The sequence below is a fragment of the Miniopterus natalensis genome, chromosome 7 (genome assembly GCF_054644295.1).
Source record: "Miniopterus natalensis isolate mMinNat1 chromosome 7, mMinNat1.hap1, whole genome shotgun sequence".
NCBI classification, from domain to species: domain Eukaryota; kingdom Metazoa; phylum Chordata; class Mammalia; order Chiroptera; family Miniopteridae; genus Miniopterus; species Miniopterus natalensis.
In genome coordinates this window covers 25,939,778-25,964,392 of record NC_142087.1, presented here as the reverse complement: position 1 = coordinate 25,964,392, position 24,615 = coordinate 25,939,778, and the positions used below count along the sequence as shown (strand labels likewise).

The 24,615-nt window shown below is 40.6% G+C and overlaps 1 protein-coding gene across 1 annotated transcript in view; it reads right to left on the bottom strand.

The window, feature by feature from the left end:
- DSTN (destrin, actin depolymerizing factor) overlaps nucleotides 1–21,606 on the bottom strand; it is a 31,036-nt gene extending 9,430 nt beyond the window's left edge. Inside the window, exon 1 of the mRNA XM_087818885.1 lies at nucleotides 21,476–21,606. Within this exon, the coding sequence (XP_087675011.1) occupies nucleotides 21,476–21,478 (3 nt within the window). The 5' untranslated portion in view covers nucleotides 21,479–21,606. The remainder of the gene's footprint in view (nucleotides 1–21,475) is intronic.
- Between the last annotated feature and the right edge of the window lie 3,009 nt (nucleotides 21,607–24,615).

The window sequence follows — 24,615 nt, the reverse complement described above, 5'->3', positions numbered from 1 at the left end:
GGGAGTGATAAAATGTTTTGGAGCTTGATAGCACAATGGTGGATGCACATCTCTACAAATACACTGAAAACCAGTGAATTGTACTTTATGGTGTGTGAATTATATCTCAATAAAGCTGTTACTTAAAAATGTATGTAAGAATTCTGGGGGCTAAAATACACTAAAATCCCAGCATTTACTTAATCATGTTAATTAAAAGAGCTATAATCCACTTTAAATTCCATCTAATATTATCCACAGGTAATCATAATCTACTTCACTCCTATCTAATCTAATCCACATTTTGTTTATAAATGAACAATTCACTCTAAAATAACGACATGGTAAATACAGAAAATTAAGACCAGAAAATTACTTCAAAAACTACACAATCTTATCACTTTCCAACTTTTAAAAAGCACTTCTTCAACCTCTAACTGCTTTAAGGAATAGTACTGTTCTAATCTTCACAATTCATCTGTGTTCAGCAAGGTAATAAACTTTAGTTTACTTTTTTGAACAAAGATGAATAAAATGTTCAAAGTAACAAAATAGTGAATAACTAAAAACAGACCCCAATTCTTCCAACTCCCAAGTCTACAAATGTTAATTTGTTAGTCCCACTTGCCAATCCATCTTTAAAAGCATGAAGGCGGTATTTAAAGCCTTCTATCAACCAATCAATATTTGAATAGCTGTCAACATCTAAGTGAAGTATCTCCAACACTTGACATTCTTAGAAATTAATCAAACTGATTATGCACCAGTTAACTGAAAACAGAAAAGAAATTTGTATTCAGCAATTAAAAAAACAACTAACCTCAGCCAAACCAAGTTGTAATTTACAGGCACCTTAAAAAGCTCAGTAAGGAGGAATTTGGGCTTTTTCTATAAAAAAATGAAGTCTGTGCAGGTCTCTGATGAGGAGACACCTCTGCGTGAAGAAATTAACACTGAAGACTGTCAAGGAGAAACTGGCAAAGACAATGGACACAGGGAGACCACTTCTGAGACAGCTACAAATATCCAGGGGAGAAAGCTCTGAACTAAGGCAGTGGAGTTGAAAACAAAATAACAAATCCAAGGACATTTCAAACTAGAACCAATATAGCTGAGTGAAACCATAAAGAAGTAGCATCATAGAAGACCCAGGATTCTCTAGACTGGTGAGTAGAAAGGTTGTAAACAGATAGGGGAGATGGGTACAATCTGACATGTTAATTTTAAAGATTGTGCAAGACATCTAGGTGGAGATTTCAACTGAAAATATGAGCATGGATCTAACAGATATTTTGGACTACAGTCTACCACAGGCACCAACATTAAGTAGCAAAAGAGAAACAGGTCAAGGGGACTAAGAAATGATAAGAAAGCTAAGAAGTAAAAGAAGGGAGAAAACAGCATTCCAGAAGCCAAGGGAGAGTATTTTGAGGAAGGAGGTTATTAATACCCAAAACTGTAGAGTTTGAGAATGTCTGAAAACCTCAGAGCACTTCAGGAGACTGGAGGAATGGGACAGAAGCAGGGTAACGGGCTGAGGATCCACAGGGAATTGAGGAGGTGAAAACAGGATTAATGGTGAAGGGAAAAGGGAAGATCGAGTGCTAACCATGGAAGCTGTCTTCTTATCAGGGAAATTCTGACCATCCTAAAAGTTTAAGAGCTCTTGAGGGAACAAGAGAAAGGATGCCAAACACTAAAGAGAAAAAACCCCAAAAACCTAATACTGAGTACTTATTATTGTCAGACACTTCTAAATAACAAAAATTCTATGAGAAAGCTACTACTACTATTTGCTTCTTACAGATTTGAAAACTGAGGCATAGAAAGATTAAGTAACATGGCCAGGGTCACACAGAAACTGGTAGTGGAACTGAGGTTTGAACTCATGCAATTTGGCTCCACAGAATACTCATAAACACTCCTAATTAAGAGGCAGCACTCTAAAGAGACTGAGGGGATGGAGGGCACCGATGGAGACGTTAGTCTTAGTTTCCTCTGAAATGAGGGTAACTATTGGAGGAAGGGACATTGCTAAAAATTGTGTTTGACAGGCTCCATTTTCTTTGTCAAGTATAGGCCAGCAGGAGTAGCACAGAGGTCTGAGAGCATACTAGGTCAAGATTTAGAATTGCAAAAAAAAAAAAAAAGATTTAGAATTGCTTTTATGGGGAGTTCCAAAGGGAATCACCCAAGGACAAACAACAGGGCTCTGAGAACATCAGAAGTTTCAGCTGAGGTCAGAGACGGCGATGGTAGAGCACTCTGGCAGAAAGCAGATGCTGACAGGATGGCAGTGCAGGTGGAAAGAAAGGAATCTGCATTATCTCCAGGAGTTTTTATCCAAGCCTGAGGTTTCAATCATCTAATCCCAATGACTCACACACTGTTCAGACTTCTGCTATTCTGAGCCTTTACATCCAATTTGCTACCTAACATCTCCAGCTGGATGTCTCAAAGGGCTCTGACCCTCAGCACGTCCAGAGTCCCCTTCTAGTCAGTTGGATTTCTCAGGAAGATACTGTCATGTATTTTTCCAAGACATCATCATCCGAGTTACATAAGCCCCAAGCCTGAGACACCCTCAACAATTCCTTCTCCCTTGCCTCACTAAGCTCTCTGGATTCTCATATATTTTTCCAAGACATTCATCTCTCCCTCTCTGTTGCCACTCTTCCAGCCCAGCCATCACTGCCTGTTATCTTAACTGTTAAAATAACCTCCCAAGTGGTTGCAGGGGAAGGGAGTGGGAACAGGATGTGTGTACCATACTTTCTCTTCCTGGACACACAGGAAGACTATATTCCCCAGCCTTCCTTGAAAGTTCACCTGGGGCCAAATGACTGAGTTCTGCTCAGCAACAGGTGGACACAGAGCTATAAACCACTTCTTGGCCTGGCTCTTTAAAAGTAATCTAGCTCCATCTTCCCCTGATAAAATGACCTCGGGAGATACACTTCAAGATAGAAGAGGGCTGCCCAACTCCGCTGACTCTACATGAGAGAGAGAAATCTTTACTGTGTTAAGCCAATGAGATTTGGGATTCAATTTGTTACCATAGTTTGTTAAAATATAACAGACTGCCCATACCCATTGCTGAGCCCCCTCCGCTCGCCAATTCATTTTCTACATTGCAGCCAGGGATCTGAAACCCAATCCTACCTCCATGTTTAAAACACTTCAATGGCTTTCCACTGACCTGAGGGTAAAAAGAGTAATAATTGTTTAGCATGCATGCTCTCACCCTACCCACCTCTCCAGCCTTATCTTATACCTCATGCTCTGCAACCTCAATACCTGGGCCTTCTTTTAGTCCTATTTGCCATGCTCCTTCTGACCTCAGGGCCTTTGTTCATACTATACACTCTGCTATACACTTTTCAGATCAATTCTCACTTTGCAAATAAGTTTTCTGGGTCAAAACCACTATTTCATGCTTCCATGAAATCACGTATCTTTACCCCACAGCACTTAACCAGTTCCAATGCTCTCTCTTTAAGGTTATTTAATGACTGTCCCCCCCAAACAGGCTATGTCCATCTTATTCACTACTGTTCCTCTGAGAAAATCAGGGAGGAGTAAGACTCCCAATGTGGTTTACTTGACTACTGGAGAAGATAAAGACAGCAATACACAAATTGTCAATACTCGGTGTAAAGAGATGATTCCGTGATAAACTCGAATGGGAGTTTAAAGAAGGTAGGGATTAAGTTAGGGAAAGTGGGACACAGGTAGTTGGGGGCTCACATATAAAATGACCTAAAGCACCCCAAGATAAGAGGACTGGAAGGATGAAAGGACAGCTCCTGGCAAAGGGAACCTGGCACATCTGGTATGAGAGGAGGGTAAGGGAGGAGGAAATTGAGATGTGGACTGGGTTCAGGAGGAAAAGACCACAAATGACAGGCTCAAGAGTTTGGAGACAATGGATATTTTTAAAAAAGAAAAGTGAAAATGACCAGCTAAAAGGCTAATTCAGTAAGCAAGGCAAGAGGTGATCAAAGCCTTCACTAGGGCAGTAGGGGGAGTACGAGAGAGAGAGCTGGGTGCCGATAGTGTGCAGGCATAAACATCTGTGCTTGACTGCTGGCTGGGAGAGGGATGATGGGGGGAAGGAGTCAGAATAAAGTGGTTAGTCTGGTGGTCAAGAGGCTGGTTAAGGCCCTGGACGCACTGTGGCTCGGTTGGTTGGAACAGCGTCCTGTACAATGAAAGGTCACAGGCTCGATTCCCAGTCAGGGCACATACCTACGTTGCAGGTTCAGTCCCCAGGCTGGTATGTGTTCGGGTGTGTATGAGAGGAAGCCAATTGATGTTTCTCTCTCCCTTCCTTTCTCTAAAATCAATGAGCATGTCCTCAGGTGAGGATTAAAAAAAAAAGGTGGCTGATTATTATCTCCAAATGCTCATCTTCTCCCATCGTTCCACTGTGATGGCTTTAGAGTTGTTGATGCTAGAGAAGTATGGTTCTCTATGACTAGTAACATACTACTAAATTTTTCCATGAAAAAAAAAAAAAAATCGCCCTGGCCTGTGTGGCTCCGTTGGTTCGGTGTTGTGCCGGGGGCCGAGAGGTTGCCAGTTCGATTTCCGGCCCGGGCACATGCCCAAGTTGTGGGCTCAATCCCCAGTAGGGGGCATGCAGGAGGCAGCAGATCGATATTCTGCTCTCACACTGATGCTTCTCTCTCTCTCCCCTCTCTCTTCCTCTCTCTAAAAATCAGTAAAAAATATTTTTAAAAAAGGAAAAAAATCCACCAGGTAAAGTATGTATTAGAGTCAACTGTATTGAACAAATATGCTTAAATTTGTTATACCTTGATTTACTTAGCATATCCTTGAACTAGCACTGACATGAAAGATTAGACAACTGGTCCCTAGATTCGTGACAATGATTTTTATAAAGTAAAACTAAAACCATGAGGACAGACTGAGAAAGCAGGGAATGTTGCTCCTACAACCTGGTCTGACACTGTTGCAGGGCTCCTCCCTTCCTACCCTCTAGCACCAGCATAGCTCCTCTCAACAAGCTGGTAATTCTTTTACCTTTGATTCTAGGGGGTGAACTGGAAAGCTTGGAAAAAGATTAGTGGGATGGAAAGAAGATAAAATAATCCTTACGTAACTATAGTTTATAATTATCTTGGAGGCCAAAAGAAGGTAACTTGAAATCAAAGCACCAGAATTACGTGAGCAACCAATCCATCCATGCTTCTCCACTCACTAGCTATTGTAACCTTGGGCACATCATTTAACATCTTCAAAGTAAATTAAGTCCTTCAACTAATTTATTTAGGGTAGAGCACTAGACCAGTTATCAAATTTTAAAATGCACAGGAATCAACTGGGGAACCCGTTAAAATGTAGATTTCACAGATTCTGACTCAGGGTATCTGGGGTACAGTCTGAGATTTTACATTGCCAATAAGCTCCAGGTAAAGATCACTAAAATGTAGTTCTAAAATTTCATGAAATATAATAAAATCTTAGTTCAATGCTAATTTACTTCTTTGCCTATAAGTTTCCTTTTTAAAAAAATATGCTTTTGTTGATTTTAGAGAGAGGAAGGGAGAGGGAGACAGAAACATTGGATGTGAGACAGAAATACCCATCAGCTGCCTCCTGCACGCCCCCTACTGGGGATTGAGCCTGAAACACAACTAGAGCTTGTGCCCTGCCTGGGAATCTAACCAGTGACTTTTTGGTGTATGGGTTCAACCAACTGAGCCACACCAGCCAGGGCTGACAAGTTTAATTTTTATAATGAAGCAACAGTAATAAGAGTATCAAAGTAAAAGCATTTTTTGTGCCACAGACTGTTGATGAAGCCTATGGGTGCTTTCACAAAATGATGTTTTGAATAAAATAAAATATGTAGCATTACAAAAGAAGCCCCAGGCTATATTGAAATATAGTTCATCTATGATGATGATTATGAACCCCTGTGAGAGCCCTGGCCAAGTAGCTCAGTTGGTTGGAGCCCTGTCCCGATAGGCCAAGGTTGTGGGTTCGATCCCCAGTCAGGGGACATATAAGAGGCAACCAGTGAATGCATAAATTAGTGGAATAAAAAATAGATGTTCCTCATTCTCTCCCCCTCCATCAATAAATAAAAATTAAAACAAAAAAAAGAATTCCTGTGACAGTATTAATTTTGCTGGATTTGTTATCACAAAGAAACATTATGATGAATCTCAAAATGGCTGTGATATACAGAATCATTTGTTTTTTTCCTTTACACTGTGCTTTTACCTAAAAGAAAATGTCCTCTCCCATCACTCATTTTTCAGTATTTCTCTAAAATGTGAGAGACTAAGATATTAAATACTCAGCTGTCGAGAAAGCTAAAGTTTATTTTTAAAAGCAAAATCAAGTTGTTTTGATTTTTAAAATTTTAGTTTTTATATTCAATTACAAAGTTTTAAGAATGAAGACTATTAAAGGATACTCTGAACATAGCACCAAAATTTGCTGCACAGCTAGGAAGGAAAATCTGGAGTAAAAATAGACTGCTATTGCAACAAGAGCTTTGTGATTACCTTAAAAAGATATGTTATCCACAACTTCAGTTTCACTGTGTTCTGTACTAGTGACCCCTGGAGAAGAACAGTTGCTCTTAGAACTCCACCCCATGTCAAAACAGCTACTGTTAAATAATTACTTCACTGTATTTTATCTCACCTGACTACCAGTTTTTAGCTTGTTCATGAAGCATAATGGATCTCAAACCTGTCTGAGTATCCACTGGAAGAACTTTTGTAAACACTGATTCAGAGATTAAGTGAATCTGAGGCACTGCTTTAATACTCGAGATTCACTCAATATACTCTTCTTTAAATAAAGTTACTACTCACAAACAGAAGGCGAAGTAAATGTTACAGAAAATTTGTAACACTGGATATTTTAAAGTTGAGAATGAGAGAACACACTTAAAACATCAATTTTCTCAATTCTAGCATAAGGGTAGTGATCTCTGAAAGGAGCATCAAGTTTTTTCTGGATCAATTTTTGTAAACAACTAAACCAATTCAAACCCTAAATGTAGTAATTTACAGCCGCCCATCCCAAACAAAATATCAGAAACAGTGGTCTATTTCTATACTACTAACTCAAGTAGGATACCTGACTTTGGCTCCATAATTAATGCCAACTACACTTTACCCAAGCCTCCCTTATTGGAGAAAACAGGAATAAAAGCTATTTCCTCCCTCAGAAAATTAATTTTAAAAAAATTATTTTTCTAAGCAAAGAGAGTCTGAAATATTTTACAGTAGGATATTGCATAGCAGAAAAATACGTTTATAAACCACCTGGCAGAAAATAGTTCCTTTCTTAACCTACCAACTGTTGCAAACCCAGCATAACTGCTAATCAAAGGAGTTGGGGAGTTTAAAAATGGGTTCACAATTCTCCTTTATTTACACCATGTCTTGTGTAAGGACCAAAAGAAACAGAAAACTGCCTAGAAAATATTTGGGCTTTTGGCTGATACTTCTGAGCAACAAAAAATCTAGTGACAGTGCTTAAGAAATGAGTAACATTTCAATATAGAAGTGTTGAGGGCCCTGTGTTAAAATGGGAGCTCAATGCATCCATCAAAATTTATCTCCCTCCCAAAACTCCACTGAAAGTGCAAAAGGTGATTTAAAAAAAGAGAAAAATGAAAAAGAACATAAACTCACAAGAACAAGGAGAGCAGGGGGGGGAAAAGGGAGTTCAAATAAGGAAGGAGTGAAATTAGTCTGAGAAGCACTTGCGACCCTGACCCCTCCTGACCTGCCACCTCCCCTATATCCCTGTAATTATGGAGTTTATCATCTGGAGAGGGTACACAGTAGGTCTTCCTGGCTTAGTCATCATACTGAAAATAGGAGAACATATGCAAATAAATGCTAAGACACTTTCCACCATCCCACCATCCTGAAGCCCGACTGTCGAACAGAACTTTCTGTGACAATGCAAATGTTCTATATTTGCACTGTCCTATATGGGAGGAAGTACCACACATGGCTACTGAGCACATGAAATGTGACTAATACAACTGAGGAATTAAATTTTTAATTTTATTTTAAATAATTTAACAGAAACTAACATAAAAATAACTCTCAATACTAAAATAGTATGCTTTGAGTAAACAAATTTATAAAACATAGTACATACTTTTCTACCTTGAAAAACCAGTGTATTATTTAAATTTATGATTTGTTATTTCTTGTGTTTTTGATAAGAGCCATTCTAACACATATATAGTCAATTAATTTACGACAAAAAAGCCAAGAATATACAGTGTGTAAACAACAGTCTCTTCAGTAAGTGGTGTTGGGAAAACTGGACAGCCGCATGCAAAAGAATGAAACTGGATCACTATTTTATACCATACACAAAAATTAACTCAAAATGGATTAAAGACTTGAATGTAAGACCCGAAATCATAAAACTCCTAAAAGAAAACACAGGCTATAAACTCTCACATAGATCTTGGCAATGACCTACACCAAAAGCAAAGCTAACAAAAGCAAAAAATAAAGTGGGACTACATCAAATTAAAATGCTCCTGCAAAGCAAAATAAACCATAAACAAAATGAGAAGACAACCTAACAAATGGGAGAAAATACTTGCAAATCACGTATCCCGTAAAGGGTTAAGATCTGAACAGACATTTTCCCAAAGAAGACATACAGATGGCCAAAAGGTGCTCAACATTAACAGGGAAGTACAAATCACAACCACGTGAGACATCACCTTAACTCTTAGTATCTCTATCAATTCCTTCTGCCCAACATATACACACAATCCCCCATCTACCCAGAATTGTGAAGCTGTGTAAGTGTTCACTTAATCAATACAAGTTCTCTACTTCATGTTCTATTTTAAAAGTCACAAATATATATATTGTATTTTTTTTAAAGTGTCTGATATGTAAGCTTCACTTAATTTCAGGGTAAATGCTAGATAAGAGCCAATAATGTATACAGTAATCAATATACAAAGAGCATGACCTTTAAGAAATCAACATCCCATAAAATACACTGACACAATTCAAAATTTCTGCAATCTATACCCCTCTTAAATAACTATTTGATTGTGCAGCTCAAAAAATAAAAAAGGCATTATTAAGTAAAAATATATCTATTAGTAAGTTTACCCAGGTAGAAAGAATGACTGTTTCAAGCATTTATCAATATTGGAAAAAGACCTCTATAATATTCTCTCATCCTTCAGTAAGACAGGAAATTTACAGAAGAATATATTCCACAACTGGGGGATGGAATACTACTCACCATAAAGAGGAACAAACTGCTGATGCACAAATGCCTTATTCTAAGCGAAAAGAAGCCAGATTCAAAGTGCATGATTGGACAATTCCATTTATATGACATTTTTGCAAAGGTAAAACTATAGGGACAAAGTCTAACCAGTGATTGTTCAGGGTGGGAGGAAGAATTAACATGGGGAATTTTTTTGGAGTGAAGGAACTATTCCATATTTTTATTATGGTGGTAGTTATATAACTGTATACATTTGCCAAAACCTGCAGACAGACTTAGAAGCATATATACATGAAATATTACTCAGCCGTAAAAAATGAAATATTACCATTTGCAACAACATGGATGGGTCTTGAGAGTATCATGCTAAGTGAAATAAGTCAGACAAAAAGGACAAGAATCTTATGATTTCAGTCATATGTGAGATATAAAATAGAAATCAACATGTGAATGAACAAACTCATAGACAACAGTATGGTGGTTACTAGAGGGGGAGGGGAATGGGGAGAAGATAAAAAGGTAAAGGGGTCAGATGTATGGTGATAGAAGGAGACGAGGCTCTGGATGGTGAGCACACAATGCAGTATACTGATGATGTGTTATAGAATCGTACACTTGAAACTTACATAATGTTATTAACCAAAGTTACCCCAATAAATTTAAATTTTTAAAAATGGTGAATTTTACTTTATGTAAATTATTTTGGATGGAAAAATTATACATTAGTTCTAGTCTTTATTTCAAGAGCAACAATATAAAAATATTATATTCACCTTTCAGAAAGATTGTTTTGCACACACAATAAGGTAAAGCAGCAATTTTCAACCTTTTTCATCTCATGGCACATATAAATTAATTACTAAAATTCTGCAGCATACCAAAAAATATATTTTTTTGCCGATCTGACAAAAAAAGAGGTTTAATTTTGACTCATTCACACTGGAGGGCTATTGTGCTGGCTGTTGTCATTTTTTTATTTGACAATCTAAGGGAAAAGAGGTCAGTGCCTCCTGACTAAATAGTCAGGTATTGCATTTTTAAAAAAGTCTAGTGGCACACCAGTTGAAAATTGCTGAGCTAAAGGTAAAAGATTTCTCCTTGGTTTAACAATTTGGCTTCTCTCTGGATGATTAACTAACATGTACCAAGATTAATTAAGTGAACCCAAGATAGGAAACAAAACAGATTTGATGATGTTGGTTAATTGCTCTACCTCTGTTCCATGGTCACATTTAGTTTCTAAGCCCTACCAATTCCTCCTTACATGTGAATTTCTATTTCTTCTCATCTCCTCTTAAAATCTCATAACACTATCAAGATTAAGAGTCTTCACCAATTCCCAGGCACCTACAAGATAAAGTCCATATTCATTAACAGAGTATAAAAAGCCCTTTATCATCCAAACTAACCTACTTTTCCAGATTCATCTTCCACCATAGGCAATTGTATTATTCACTCATACCTTTCAGAAAGCAGTTTGGCCATTTATATCAAGAGCCTCAAAATAACCCAAACCCTCTGACCCTTTAACTCAGTAATCCCACTTTGAGGAATTTATTTTGGGGAAATAATCTTCATAGTACTAAAAATCAGATGGCCCAAATAAATAAAAACAGGAGAATTTCAAAGAAAATTATAGTATATCCACAGATACATCCATTAAATGGTACATCCATTAAAATCATGTTTATGGAAAGTTTTTAATGACACAGGAAACTATGATTTAAGTGGAAAAAAAAAGAAGCTGGATATAAAGTTTAACATACAGTGTAATCTCAACTATGTAAAACAGCATAGAGAAAAGGAAGTTTATCTCTTTGGGAATACAAGTAATTTTTATCTTCTCTCTAGTTTTCTGTATTTTCAAAGTTTTCTGTGATGTGCGTATTTTTAAAATATCAGGACGACACTCTAACCAACTAAGATACCCGGTCAGCACCAGAGGGAATCTCCACCCAGTCAGGGCACATACAAGAAGCAACCAATGAATGTATAAATAAGCTGAACAACAAATTGATGGTTCTCTCTCCACCCCCTTCTCTCTAAAATCAATCAATAAATAAAAATTTAAGAATGTCCTCTTATTCACCTATTCATGTTCATTCAGTAACATCTGTTGCGGGTCTACTATGACAGAGTCATCTTGCTACTGAGATATACAAACCCTCTCTTAAGGAGCTTAACAGTCAAAGTGTCTGTCCCTGTGAAGTGCACATTATAATGGGGAAACAGGTAAGAAATAAATGAACAACTGAATGAGATAACTGCAGGTTGTAATAAGTACTACCATGAAAATAAGGTAGAAAGTGAATATCTGGAGATTACCAATACAGGTTTTTCTTACACAGTTGAGTTCATCTATAACAGTTTATATTCTTTATTTCCCATGTTCCAAAGTGACAAGGGTGCCAAGCTAATTCAATGGGGGAAAGAATAGTGTCTTCAACAAATGGTGCTGGGACACCTGGATATTCACATGCAAAAGAATGAATTTGGATCCCCAGAACCTACAACAACACACTCCTCCCTTAACATCATCAATAGGTTCAGCAACTTTAAAAGAAATGTCATATAATAAAGCCAATTTTACCATAGGCTAGTTGATATAAACAAGAGATAAGTTCCTATGGCATTATAATGAAGTGACATAAAACGAGGATCTGCTGTACCTGGTTCCTAGAAGACACCTAGCAATCATTTATTCAAAGAATGAGCACATATTTAAAATGGCCTGGAATAAAATGAGCTAAATGTTAATACTTGGGTTGGGATTCCCATTACAACTAAACTTTTTCTTAATGTTGTACAATGAACATATGTTATTATTATAATCCGATATGAAGTTAAGGTATTTTAAAGATTTGTAATATTTCTGGATCAATTAATATTCTTCAAAGTTCTAAGAACCTCAATTTTTGCCAAACTATTTTATTTTAGCTTCTTTTACAGGTCCCTAGCACAATGACACCACCAACTACCTAGTAGCTCAGGTCTAAATATTAGAAGTTATTCTTGATGTCTTTCTTTCCCTTATGCCACACATCTAAATTATCAGTAAGTTCTGTCAGCTCTCCCCCCAAAAATATACAGTTGACTCTTGTACAACATGGGTTTGAATTGCACAGGTCCACCTATAAAAGGATTTTTTTCAATAAATACCTGTACTGTTTTCGATCCATGGTTGGAAGCCTGCAAATGCAGAGGGCTGACAGCATGCATTGATCTACTTCTTTTTATACAGACTTGAGCATCCATGGGCTTTGGTATCCGAGGGGGGTCCTGGAACCAATTTCCCACAGATACCAACAGTAGTTAAGTTTTGGGGGAGTCAAAAGTTATACATGGATTTTCGACTGCGCAGGGGTCAGTGTCCCTAATCCCCATGTTGTTCAAGAGTCAACGGCATATCCAATCTAATTACTTCTCACTATCCCATTAACAATCCCAATCCAAGCTACCACCATCATCAATTGCCTGAACAATAGCAAGTTTCTTAATTAGCCTTTGTCCTCATTTGTAAATCTCCATACATTAGCGACAGGGATAAATCACACCCCATTCCACTACTTTACACCCTACCACTTCCCACCACCACAAACCCAGTGGTTTCCTGAGGGAGTCAGAATAAAACTCAAATTCCTCACCTTGGCCTAAAGACTTCCTGTTCTAGTTCCTGCCTACAATCCATTTCTTACTTCTCTCCCCTATTTGCACTGAATTCTACCTACACAAACCTTTTTTGTCCCCGGCATGTCAAACTCATTTTCTTTTCAAGGAATTTTACTTAAGAGTTCCTTCCTTCTGCCTGAAATGTTTTTCACATGGCCCGCTCTCTCTTACAATGCTAGTCTTAGCTCAAATATGACCTAAGAGGCCTTCCTTAACAATCTACCTAAAAGAAGCCAATTCTTCAACTACTCTCTATTGTTACCTTATTTCCTTCATACCACTTATGATTATGACATGATCTTGTCATTTTTTAATTTTTCCTCCCACACAGAATTACTCTCACAAGGAAAGGATTTTGTTTTCCAGTACTGTATCCCTAGTACCTGGATCAATTCTTGGCATATCAAATTTCTCAACTATTTACTGAACAAATAGTTGCTATTTTAAATCCTGCAGACAATGAAGAACTATATTTGATTTTCCATTAATTACTTCAGGAAAAATATAACAGTTACTTAACTCTTTAATAACCAAAAGGTATTTTTAATCAAGAATTGAGTCACCTGAAAAATCAAATTTAAAAAGCTGGTCATGAAAAAAAGTTGAGAAAATACAATGATTCCAAGTAAAATAACATTAAAGAAATAAAACAAGCTCTGGCGTGGCAGCTCAGTTGGTTAGAGCATCATCCCAATACGCCAAGGTTGTGGGTTCAATCGCTGGTAGGGCACATACAAGAATCAACCAATGATTGCACAAATACGTGGAACAACAAATCGATGTTTCTATCTCTCTGCCTTCCTTTCTCTAAAAATCAATAAAATAAAACAAATGCAATGCAGTGTACAAAGGGGAGGTACTATTCAATTTAGTAGTTAAAACTCAATTTCCATTGCATTTAAAAAGTATAGAGGAGCCTGGGGAGGAGTGGCTCAGCGGTTGAGCATCGACCTAGGATCCAGGTCAGGGCACATGCCCGGGCTGTGGGTTCGATCCCCAGTAGGGGGCGTGCAGGAGGCAGCCAATCAATGACTAATCAGGGATGTTTCTATCTCTCTCTCCCTGAAATCAATAAAGATATATTAAAAAAAAAAAAGTATACTGGAATAGAAACTATAAAAATTAAAGTAATCCATCTCCATGGGATCCTATCCCTCTCAACTAAGAATGCCCTTTGCCTGGGCCAGTGTGGCTCAGTTGGCTGGAGCATCGTCCCATACACTGAAAGGTCAAAGGTTCAATTCCAGTCAGGGCAAATACCCAGGTTTCAGGGTTCGATCCCCAGCTGGCAACCTATCAGTGTTTTACTCTCACATCAATGTTTCTCTCTCTTGCTCTCACTGTCTCCCTTCCTCCCTCTAACATCAATGGAAAAACATGCCCTCAGTTAAGGATTTAAAAGTAAATAGAATAAAATAAAAACATCTACATTAGTGCCATAAAAGGAATTCATGTGCTATCTTAGCACTGGTCCTTAGACATGTACAGAAATGCAGAGAATTAACACCAGTGTTAGTATCCATACTAACTTCCCATTACCAATAGGCCAATTCACAAAGTCTGAAGATAGTTCATTAAAGTGGTCACTAACCACACACACATGGTTTAGTGTGTCTATTAAATGTGGCTAATGGGACTGAAAAACTGCATTTTAAGTTTTATTTCATTTTAATTAACTTAAGCTTTAAAATTGATTATCAATTCCATTACTGGAAAACTTGTAAGTATGCCCAGAACAAATTAGGTATGTGAATCTACTTTTTCAACAGTAAAATTTAAATCTAAATCTAAATACATATCAAATATTTCTTACAAAAACTGAACATTTTAATTAATGTATTGTAGGTTTAAAATATATACTGATTTCAAACTTGTATGAAAAGGAATGTAAATGTCTCATTAATTTTTATATAGATTAAATGTCGACATATTTCAGATATGTTGGGTTAAATAAATTTCACATTTTCTATTTTTTAATGGGGCTACTAGAAAATTTAAAAGTACATATGTACTTCGGGTGATGAACGCAATGCAATATACAGATGACGCATTATGGAATTGTACACTTGAAATTTATATACTTTTATTAACTAATACCCCAATAAATTTAATACATTTTTAAAAATATGTTTTTATTGATTTTTTTGAGAAAGGGAGAGGGATGGAGAGATAGAAAAATCAATGAGAGAGAAACATCATTGATTGGCTGTCTCCTGCATGACCCCACTGAAGATCAAGCCTGCAGCCCAAGCATGTGTCCTGACCAGGAATCAAACCACTGACCTCTTGGTTCATGGGTCGATGCTTGACCACTGAGCCATACTGGCCGGGCTAATAAATTTTTTGAAAGTGTATATGTAACTCGTATTTTATTTCTGTTCGACAACACTGGTTGAAAGGTTACTTACAACATTCTTAAAACAAGATTTCAATGATATGAGAATTCCTCAAGGCTCTAGAGCTTCAACAATTCCTTACAAGACTGCTCCCCAGCAAGTTGAAGGAGTCTTGCCAGTATTTGCCTGTGCTTTAGTTTTTGTTCTATTACAACATGAAAATACTACCACCATCAAAAATATGCTATGAGAAACCACTTTAAAGTAAACACTAATTGAATTAATCCAAAAGCACAAACACAGTAAGAAATTCGTTTTAAATGTACGTTTCCTGCTACAGTATGCACTGAAGCATCCAACTTTCAAATGCTCATCCTGTGCCCTGCTGCAACAAAACAGAGCTCTTTGATGTTCACTCACCGGGTTAAAAAAAGCCAAAATCTCAGTCTTTTCATACCTTCAACAACAGATTAAAATGTGAATTTTAGAATTTTAATTGCATTTTTACTTAAGTCAATGGCTTTTTAAAGACCTACATAAAAACTGATTCTTAAATTTTAATATACCAAAGCAAATGACATATATTACAACGTCAGCTACTGAAAAACTTATCTTCAGGAGTTAAGAATCACTAGACTAAAAACTACTCAATTCTATGGGGGTCCTTGTACAGAAAATTCCATGACGAATGTCAGTAACAAGTTTGTCAAAGTATTACTAACATGAACCAATCTGATGTTTATTTTTCTATACTTCTCCCAAAGTAAAATTTCAAGAAAAATGAACAAGGGATAGCTTTTAGAAGCACAAGTTCAAGTGAAAAGTAACGTCGAACATCAAGGCAAAGAGGCAGGGAGAGAAGAAAAAAGCTGGGATTAAAATATTTCTGAAGTGTTAGGTGTAAATCTTTGGGTATGGCTTTCATGGACAATCTAGAGAGGAATATTATGCTACAAGGGAAGGAAATTCAAGATACTTCAGTAACAATCTTCTACTTATTTCTTTATTATGTTCTGTGGTTTAGGTATGCAAATAGCAGAGAATACAGGCATACATACATATCTCAGAGATATTGTGGCTTGGGTTCCAAAACACTGCAATAAAACCAGCTGTAATCTTTTTGCTGGTGGAGGGTCTTGCTTTCAATTTGTTAAAAAAATTCAACGTATGTGAAGAGCAATAAAGCAAAGCACAATAAAAAAGGTATGCCTGTACAGTAAAAAGACTAGGCCTAGTTACTCAAAGACTAGAGAATTGCTCTGTAGATAAAAGCAATACATATATATATATATGTTAAATCCAGTTTTTCAAGAATTTCAAGATTTTTTTCAAATTTCAAATATGGTGTTCATCTCAAAGTATCTTAATTATTACTGAAAGAAAATATAGTTACTTATTATAGAAACACAAATGTTTGGAGTCTTCCTGTATAGTAAGTTAAACACCATTTTGATTTTTTTTAAAGGTGGTTTGTTTTTTGTTTTTTAATATATCTTTATTGATTTCAAAGACAGGGAGAGAGGGATAGAAACATCAATGATGAGAAAGTCATTGATCGGCTGCCTCCTGCAAGCCCCCCACTGCAGCGGGGGGGGGGGGGGAGTGGGGGGGACCGAGTCTGCAACCCGGGCATGTGCCCTGACTGGGAATCGAACCGCTATCTCCTGGATCATAGGTTGATGCTCAAATGCTGAGCCATGCCGGCTGGACACCATTTTGATTTAAACCAATTCTATTTATAAAAAAATAGTCACAGTTATTGGTTTTGTTTTGCATGTTTGTTTGTTTTTTAATAGACTACTTTCCAGAGACCTCTTAGGTTCACAGAAAAATTGAGCAGAAAGTACAGAGTTCCCATATATCATGTTTTGTTTGTTTTTAACATTTTTGGCTAGATGAACTGCCTAGGAAAAAGACAGGTGCAAGTATAAAGCAAAGGATGCAAAAATGAAACTCTATCCTGGATCACTCTGTATTCTACCACTACCAGGCCTTGACAATGACAGGTGTCTAGAATTAAGAGAGAGTGTACTGAACTTTCCTTACTTAGCTTGAGAGTCTTGCAAAGAAACTAGGTGCCAGAGGAGAGGAATGAATCCTCTGTATGCAGTTCAGGCCTTGACAATCACTTTCTCGTTGATTTTCTTTTAACTCTGGATTTACTTGATGGCCCTAAAAATTAGCTTAGATGAAGACATGATGAGTATTTTACACAATGCCAAGTTCACCAAATGTGCATGCATATAAAAACATAAGATGCAATAAACATATGAAAAGATACTCAACTACTACTAATCAGAGAAATACAAATTAAAGAATGAGAAAATATTTCACACCCATCAGACTGGCAAAGGTTTTAAGGCTCATAATAGCAAGCAGTGAAAAGAAACCGACAAACAGGCTCCTGAATGTAGACAATGAGATGGCTGCAAACTAGAACCTCCGCTGGTAGAAAAGAAAATACATATGCATGGTCTCCAAGCCAGGGCTTGCACTTCTAGATATAAACCAAGAAGACACCCTGTAGGGCTAGAGAAGCAATATATAGTAATATGCAAAAATGGAAACAATCTATTGCAAAAATAGTTGAAGTAGACAAAAAAAAAATTAAAAGGACAAAAAGTTGGGCAAATTTCTACCAACCGGGCAATGATTAAACTTAATATAGTCATAAAATGAAAAGTATTCAGCCATTACAATAAAGAACTAGAGACACAACTAAAACTAAAAATCACCACCCTGAAAACTGACCAATTTTAATTTTTTTAAGTCGCAACAGGAGACACAAAGCATAACATTTATATAAAATTTAAAAACACAAGGCAATACAGTATATATTACTGCAGATGCGTACATGTATAGCTAAAAGTATGGAAATATCAATGAGAATGAAACACATTAATTTCAGGTGACTATGCTGAATTTTACCTGAGCCCTGAGCTCCTGGAAAGTAGTGCTGGTTAAGAAACCCACCCCCATCATTTTGTGTTCTGGGAAGCACTAACAAAAGGATTCGGCCCTTGCTCACTGGGAGTTAAGACCAGTCCCGGCATATGCTTAAGGCTCCTGGTTTACCTGCCCCATGTCCCCACCCCACCCCTTTTTTGGGGAGATGATCCCATTAATTGATGTCTTCCCAATTGCAATAGCCTAAAAAAAATCATTTCCTTGCCCTGGCTGGTGTGCTCAGTGGTTAGAGAGTCGGCCTGCACATGGAAGGGTCCCAGGTTCAATTCCACAATGTTAAGGGTTAAAGTTAAGGGTTAGTCAAGGGCACAATGGGGTGGATGCCTGGGTTGCAGGTTCCCCATCCCCAGTTGGGGCTCTCTCACACTGATGTTTCTTCTTCCCCCTCCCCCCCTTCCCTTCCGCTCTCTCTAGAATCAATGGAAAAAATATTCTCTGGTGAGGATTAACAAATAAATAATTTCCTTAAGTTATGGCACATTATGTCTTTGACACTGGAGTGGCTGGTTATCTCTGGGGAGGGGAGGGACTGGGATAAGAAGATGCACACTTAGATAAAATGGTAATGTAACCTGAAATACAGCAAAAACCTTTTTTCTAGTTTTTGTACAAAGGGACCTGTTCTTCTGTGTAGTTTTCTGCAAAATTCTAAATTAATTATTAAATTATTTTAAAACTTGATGTGAATTCACAAGTCAGTCTGCTAGTCAGTTTTCTGATACGTTAAACAGGCACATGAATACATGCCCAACATATTCCACTTGGTTGTTATAAGTGTTTTTGCTAGTCATCAAGTGGTACAATACGTTTGTAATTCAGTTTGAGTCAATTAGTTCAGTTTGTTACAGCAGTGTTTGGATTAGGATAAAGTTAAGGGTTAGATTATCATACAGACCTTTACTCTGTTTCAGGGGCAACACTACACTCCTACTTCCCAGAGAGCAATATAGCTGTACTGCAAACGCACATACTATCAGCGACAAGAGGAGCTAGGTGGGTCTGTGTATGTCTCAATCCACACCCAACACCAGAACTACTGAGTAGATGGCCCAAAGAACTTGGAGGGTAGGCTCTTTCTTCCTTTCTTTCCTCCCTTCCTTTTCTTTCTTTTCTTTCTTTCCCTTTTTTCCTTTCTTTTCTCCCTCCCTCCCTCTCTTATTGGCACTGTAAAGTGAGACTGAAACATGAAATTTCATGGTAAAGTGCTCTGAGTGTTATCTTTTGAGTTGGTTTTAAATTGCTTTACTCGAAAGTGCTTCTAGAAGACTTGGTGAGTAGCAGGAAGTTATTTTGTTAATGTAGAACAAAACCATCAGCAGTTAAAATGTAACCTAAAAAAATTAAAAATTTGAACCAAGTATCCAGCCAACAGATGTAAACAGTTTCAGATACAGAGGTGAAATACTAAAATCTGGGATAATAAAGGAACTTTCCATCTTAACAATATTCTCTAATAGTTGTACCAGAGGGAAACACTCTGTTCTCATGAGGCTAAACACAAGAGGAACCTTAGAAGTGGTCAGTCTATATTCTGAACTTCCTTTGCAAGCATCCAAACACCACGAGCTTTATAAGATCTCCTTGCCCTCTCTACGCCAAGCAGAGAATGTATTTGAAAGGTATTTGGAATCGCCCATCTTGATTTTTATTTCTCCTCCCCCAGGAATCAGTAAATAAAACAGATTCTTCATTTTATGTGAATTACAGAAATATGGAAGTAAAGCTTTAACTAAAGTTTAACCATTTAACTAAAATTAAAATGCTTGGTCCTATTTTCAAGCATTTGAAACAAAATGCTTGAAACAAAATAGTTTGCAGTCTAGCAACTCAAAAACATATAATGCCAAATCAGAAGACCCTAAAGCAGGTTCCAAAGCACTTTCATCGGAGCTGATGGTCTTACATTATTATTAGAATGCAAAACCCTAGATTCAAAGTCTTTCAGTATAAAGTAGAATATATATTTATAGTCTTAAAGAGGTTAAAAAGTCTTAAAATGCTCATCCTCTTTGTGGCTTACAGAATTAAACCAAAGAAGAACCAGAAACTGAACAGTAACAAATTCCTGATACATATCCTCAATCACCAAGAAACTACTGATTAATCTCATTTTCTTCCACTAATGAGACCGTATGCACAGTCACGAAAGTTGCAAATCTTAAGAAAACCAAAATTATTATTCAGTAGAAACATTCTGTATGCAAATAAACCGGTACCAACTGCTTCCAGGCAGACAGATGCAACAGTGTAATATTTCTAGCAAAGTCTGGTGAGCCTCTGCCTGCAAATCACTGACCAAAAATGGTAACAGCGTGTGCGGACTAAAGAAAGCGACAAAACGTTCTCCTTGATCGCAAGAACACAGTTTTACAGCACACTAGAACGACGGCGTAGACGGGGAAATGTGTCAGTTAAGCAAATTATCCATCACCTAGCAAATACTGAGCATCTGTTTACTTTTCAGATGCTCGGAAAACTTAACGGACTTCTACGTAAAAGTTTTTTCCTTTGTTTTTATTAGTATCCCAGCGTCCTGCCCACAGCTCGCACGCTGAGGTCCGGCACAGCCAAACGGTTTACAGGTAAAGGAAAATGTCGAGCCCCGCACGGAGATTGGGCGGGCGAGGGTTAAAGCGGCCGCGGCCGCGCTCGGCCGGGCGCCGCGGGCGCCGCAGGAAGCCGAGGGCCGGAGGCGACCAACGGCGCGGCTGCGAGGCCGCCCGCCCGCCCTTCTCGCCGCCACGGTCCCGCTCGGAGTGGTCATTCCGCCCTCTACGGCCGTCCAATACAGGCCCTATTCTCCAGACCGAGATGGACAGTCCTTCCCGGCCGCATCTGCGCCGGGCTTTGGGGAAACGCGCCGCAACAAGGCCCGCTCCGGGTTCTCCCGCTCCCCACCCCGGGTTGCGGGACCCCCGACCCCCAATCGACTGCACCAAGGGAAGGGGGGGCTCAACCCCGCCTGGGGCTACCAAGGCCCGGGCGGGAGGAACGGCGGAGGCGTCGCTCCGGGGCGGCGGCCAAGCAGCAGCTGCGACCGACGCAGCGGCCGCGGAACCGCCCCGGGACCCGGGGGCCCAGCGGGCCCACAGGCGGCAGACGCCCGAGAGCCTCCCCCGCCGGAGGACAGCAGCCCGACCCCGGTCCCTTGTGGGCGAGGAGGCGGCGCTCGCCCCTCAGCGCGACCCCCGCGGCGCCCAGACCCCCGCCGCCCCCGCCGCGTCAGCTCACGCCTCGCTCTCCCTTCCACTCACCATCTTCGCCGCGGCGGTCGCAAGGACGCGGGGCAGGGGGTCGGCGGGTGCCGGGTCTGCGGAGCCGGCGGAGTCTGCTGCGCGTCCTCCTCAGAGCCGCAGGGCCGAGCGACCGAGCGAGGCGGCGACGCCGGGAGCGAGCCTGCGGAGGGGAGGGAGCGCGGACGCGCGCCTCGGGCCCAAACACGACGGCGCACGTCACGCGCGGCCCGCCGTTGCTACGCAACCGGAAGGCCTGGTAACGCCCCGTCCGGGCGGCCCTCAAGACTACCGGCGGCGGGGGGTCTTCCTCACCTTCTGGAGACTGGGGTCGCTCCTCGCCAGCTCGGGCATCACGGGAGTGGGGGTGGGTCCTCTCTCTTCCGCTGGGGGCGAGGAGGCGGAGCGTGGACTGGCACCTGCGGGGCGGGTGGCCCTTCCCCCCCAGGAGGCGGAGCCTCACGGCGCCCCGCCCGCTGGAAAGCCGCGGGCCGTACAAGGAAGCAGCTACCTGGCCAGGTGTGCGCCGCGCGGGGGGCGGGGCCTGGGGCGGGGCGGGGCGAGTGGGCGGGGCTGCGCGGAGGGGGCTGCGCGGAGGGCGCTGCGAGCGGGAGCCGCGGGCGCGGAGGCGCGGGCGGCGGCGGAGGGCGCGCGTCCCGCATATTTTACCTACTTTGGTGCGATTCCGCCGTCCGCCCCTGATTGGCCCAGCGCGGCACGCCGGGCCCTCGTGCGGGGAGAAAAAATCTGTCCATTTTTCCTCCTTCCGGAGGCGACGGTGGCCATACCGAGCGCTGTGAGTCACTGCTAATTTCAGGTCTGGAAAAAACAAGGAGCGATTTATTTAGCTCCGGGAACTGCCCGGGAAGGGCCCGGGCGCCCGCCGGGTGTGGCCGGGAAAGGCCGCCTCGCCTCGGGGCGACGGCGCCGGGCCCGCTGCTCCCGTGTTTTGGGTTTTCAATTTGGGATTGTGTTTTCTTAATGGCCGGTTGCATCAGAAACACGGTTTTCAGAGGGCCAGGAGGAATCCCGAAGCTTTTCCCGAGGGTGCTTTTGTGGGGAACAAAGAATTTACAACTGGGATGATTATTTTATTTTAGGTTTTATTTTAAGATACTGAGGACATCACGACCTCTACCAAAACTATTTTAATTCTCCAGAGGTGAGGCTTTTGGACAGGATGGGCAGTGTGTTGTTTTGGTTTGTTTTTTTTCCAGAGTATTATCTAAAATCTAGATTATAAGTGGCTTTTATTCTGATCAGCATAGAAACTCATTTCTTATTACTCTTGTGTTTTCTTTGTTTTCTTTTTATATATGTATTTTTTACTGATTTCAGAGAGAGGAAGGGAGAGAGAAACATCAATGATGAGAGTAATTGGTCAGCTGCCTCCTGCATGCCCCCCCATCAAGCCCCAAACCCAGCATGTGCCCTACCCCAAACCCAGCGTGTGCCCCGACCCCAAACTCAGCGTGTGCCCTGACCCCAAACCTGGCATGTGCCGTGACCCCAAACCCAGCATGTGCCCTGACCGGGAATCACACCTCAATCTCCTGGATCTTAAGTCCACGCTCAACTGCTGAGCCACACCTGCTGGGCATTTTGTTTTCTTTTTAAGAAAGGAAGCAAGTTGTGACAATTCTAAGCCTGTACAGTCTGTTACAAGATTTTTGGCTGGCTGAGCAGTGGTTCTGAACTTAAAACTCATTTAAAGTTAGATTTGTGTGCCTCTCGATCCCCAGAGTTTCATACACGGTATATCTGCCCTGGGACCCGATAATTTGCATTTCTAACCATTCCTAAGTGATGCTGATGCCACTGGTTGGGCGCTCTGAGAAGAAAGGACCTTCCTGCATCTGCCTGCAGCTGGAACCCTTTGTTTCTCTGCCTGGTTGGGATTCGGTGCCCGCCTCCACTTCCAAGTCCTGAAGACTTCCTTCCTAGTCCAGAATTGAATGGTGCTCATTTACGGACGCAGTCGGCCTGCTCCAGCCTCTCTTCTGCATTTCGACCTCCACCAGAGTTATGTCCAAACATAAGAATCTGACCCGGTCACATCGTTACTTAAATTTTTCTGTGGCTTCCTCCAGAATTCTCAGCCAGCTTGGCGCTTCTGCCTCTGGCCTCAGCCAACCTTTACTGCCCCGTCTCCCACATCTTCCAAAGTGCCCAGTTTTCTTCCAGAACCCTTCTTACTCTAACTGCCATAATCATGAGCCTGCTCCTTTCTCAGCCTGAGATATTCCTATAACCCTGCCGTCTGAAGACCTCCGACCACTTCCCTAGAGACCAGTAGTGCTCCTCCTATAACCCCACAGTTCATAACTTCTCAAATCTTGATGAGCACCCAGGTCACCTGAAGATTTTGTTAAAATGAGGATTCAGTGGGTTAGGGCTGGGATCTCAGTTGCCCCCAGGTAATTTAGATGCTGCCAGCCTGCAGCTTTGAGTAGCAAGACTTTATAGTTTTTCCAGAGGCCAGAGGGATTTTTCTCCAGTATTTACTGTGGGAACCTGGTAGGGCTTCCAGGGGTAAAACCCATAGAAGTGTGGGAGCTCCCCCTATGAATGAGTCTCCCTAGAGTTTTTAACTCTCAGACTTGTCCACATTGAGCCTCCAGCAATTTGTCAGTTACAGTTCAAGTTTTCCTTCCCTGCCACTGGTTCCCACAGCGGCTTCTACTTAAAGAGTCTGCTCTGGTGAGCAGCAATTCCCTATATTTGCCTGTCTCCAGTTTGGGGGGCAGCAGTTAGCCTGGTGCCCTCACCTCTCATGAATCCAAGAAGAGTTGCCTCTTCAGCTTTTTACTTGTCATTAGGACGGACTGGCAACTTTCAAGCTCCTTACATGCAGAACTGGAAACCAGAAGTTCACCCTTTTTAAAAAGAAGTACCAGACTGGGTGGGTTTCCACTTGTGTCTCATTGACTAGAACTTAGTCATATGGTTGCAAGAGAGGCTGGGTTATGTGGTCTGTTCTCTAAGCAGAAGTGTGCTCACCTAAGAAATTGGGGTTCCTTTACTAAGGAAGAAGGGGGAAATGGACATTTGGAGGTAATGGTGACTGCCACAGGTACAGGATATTGTTAGTCCCATTCTACAGATGAGGTAAGGTGAAGAGCTATTCCTTAGGAGCCCAGCAGAAGAAGTGATCTGCTTCT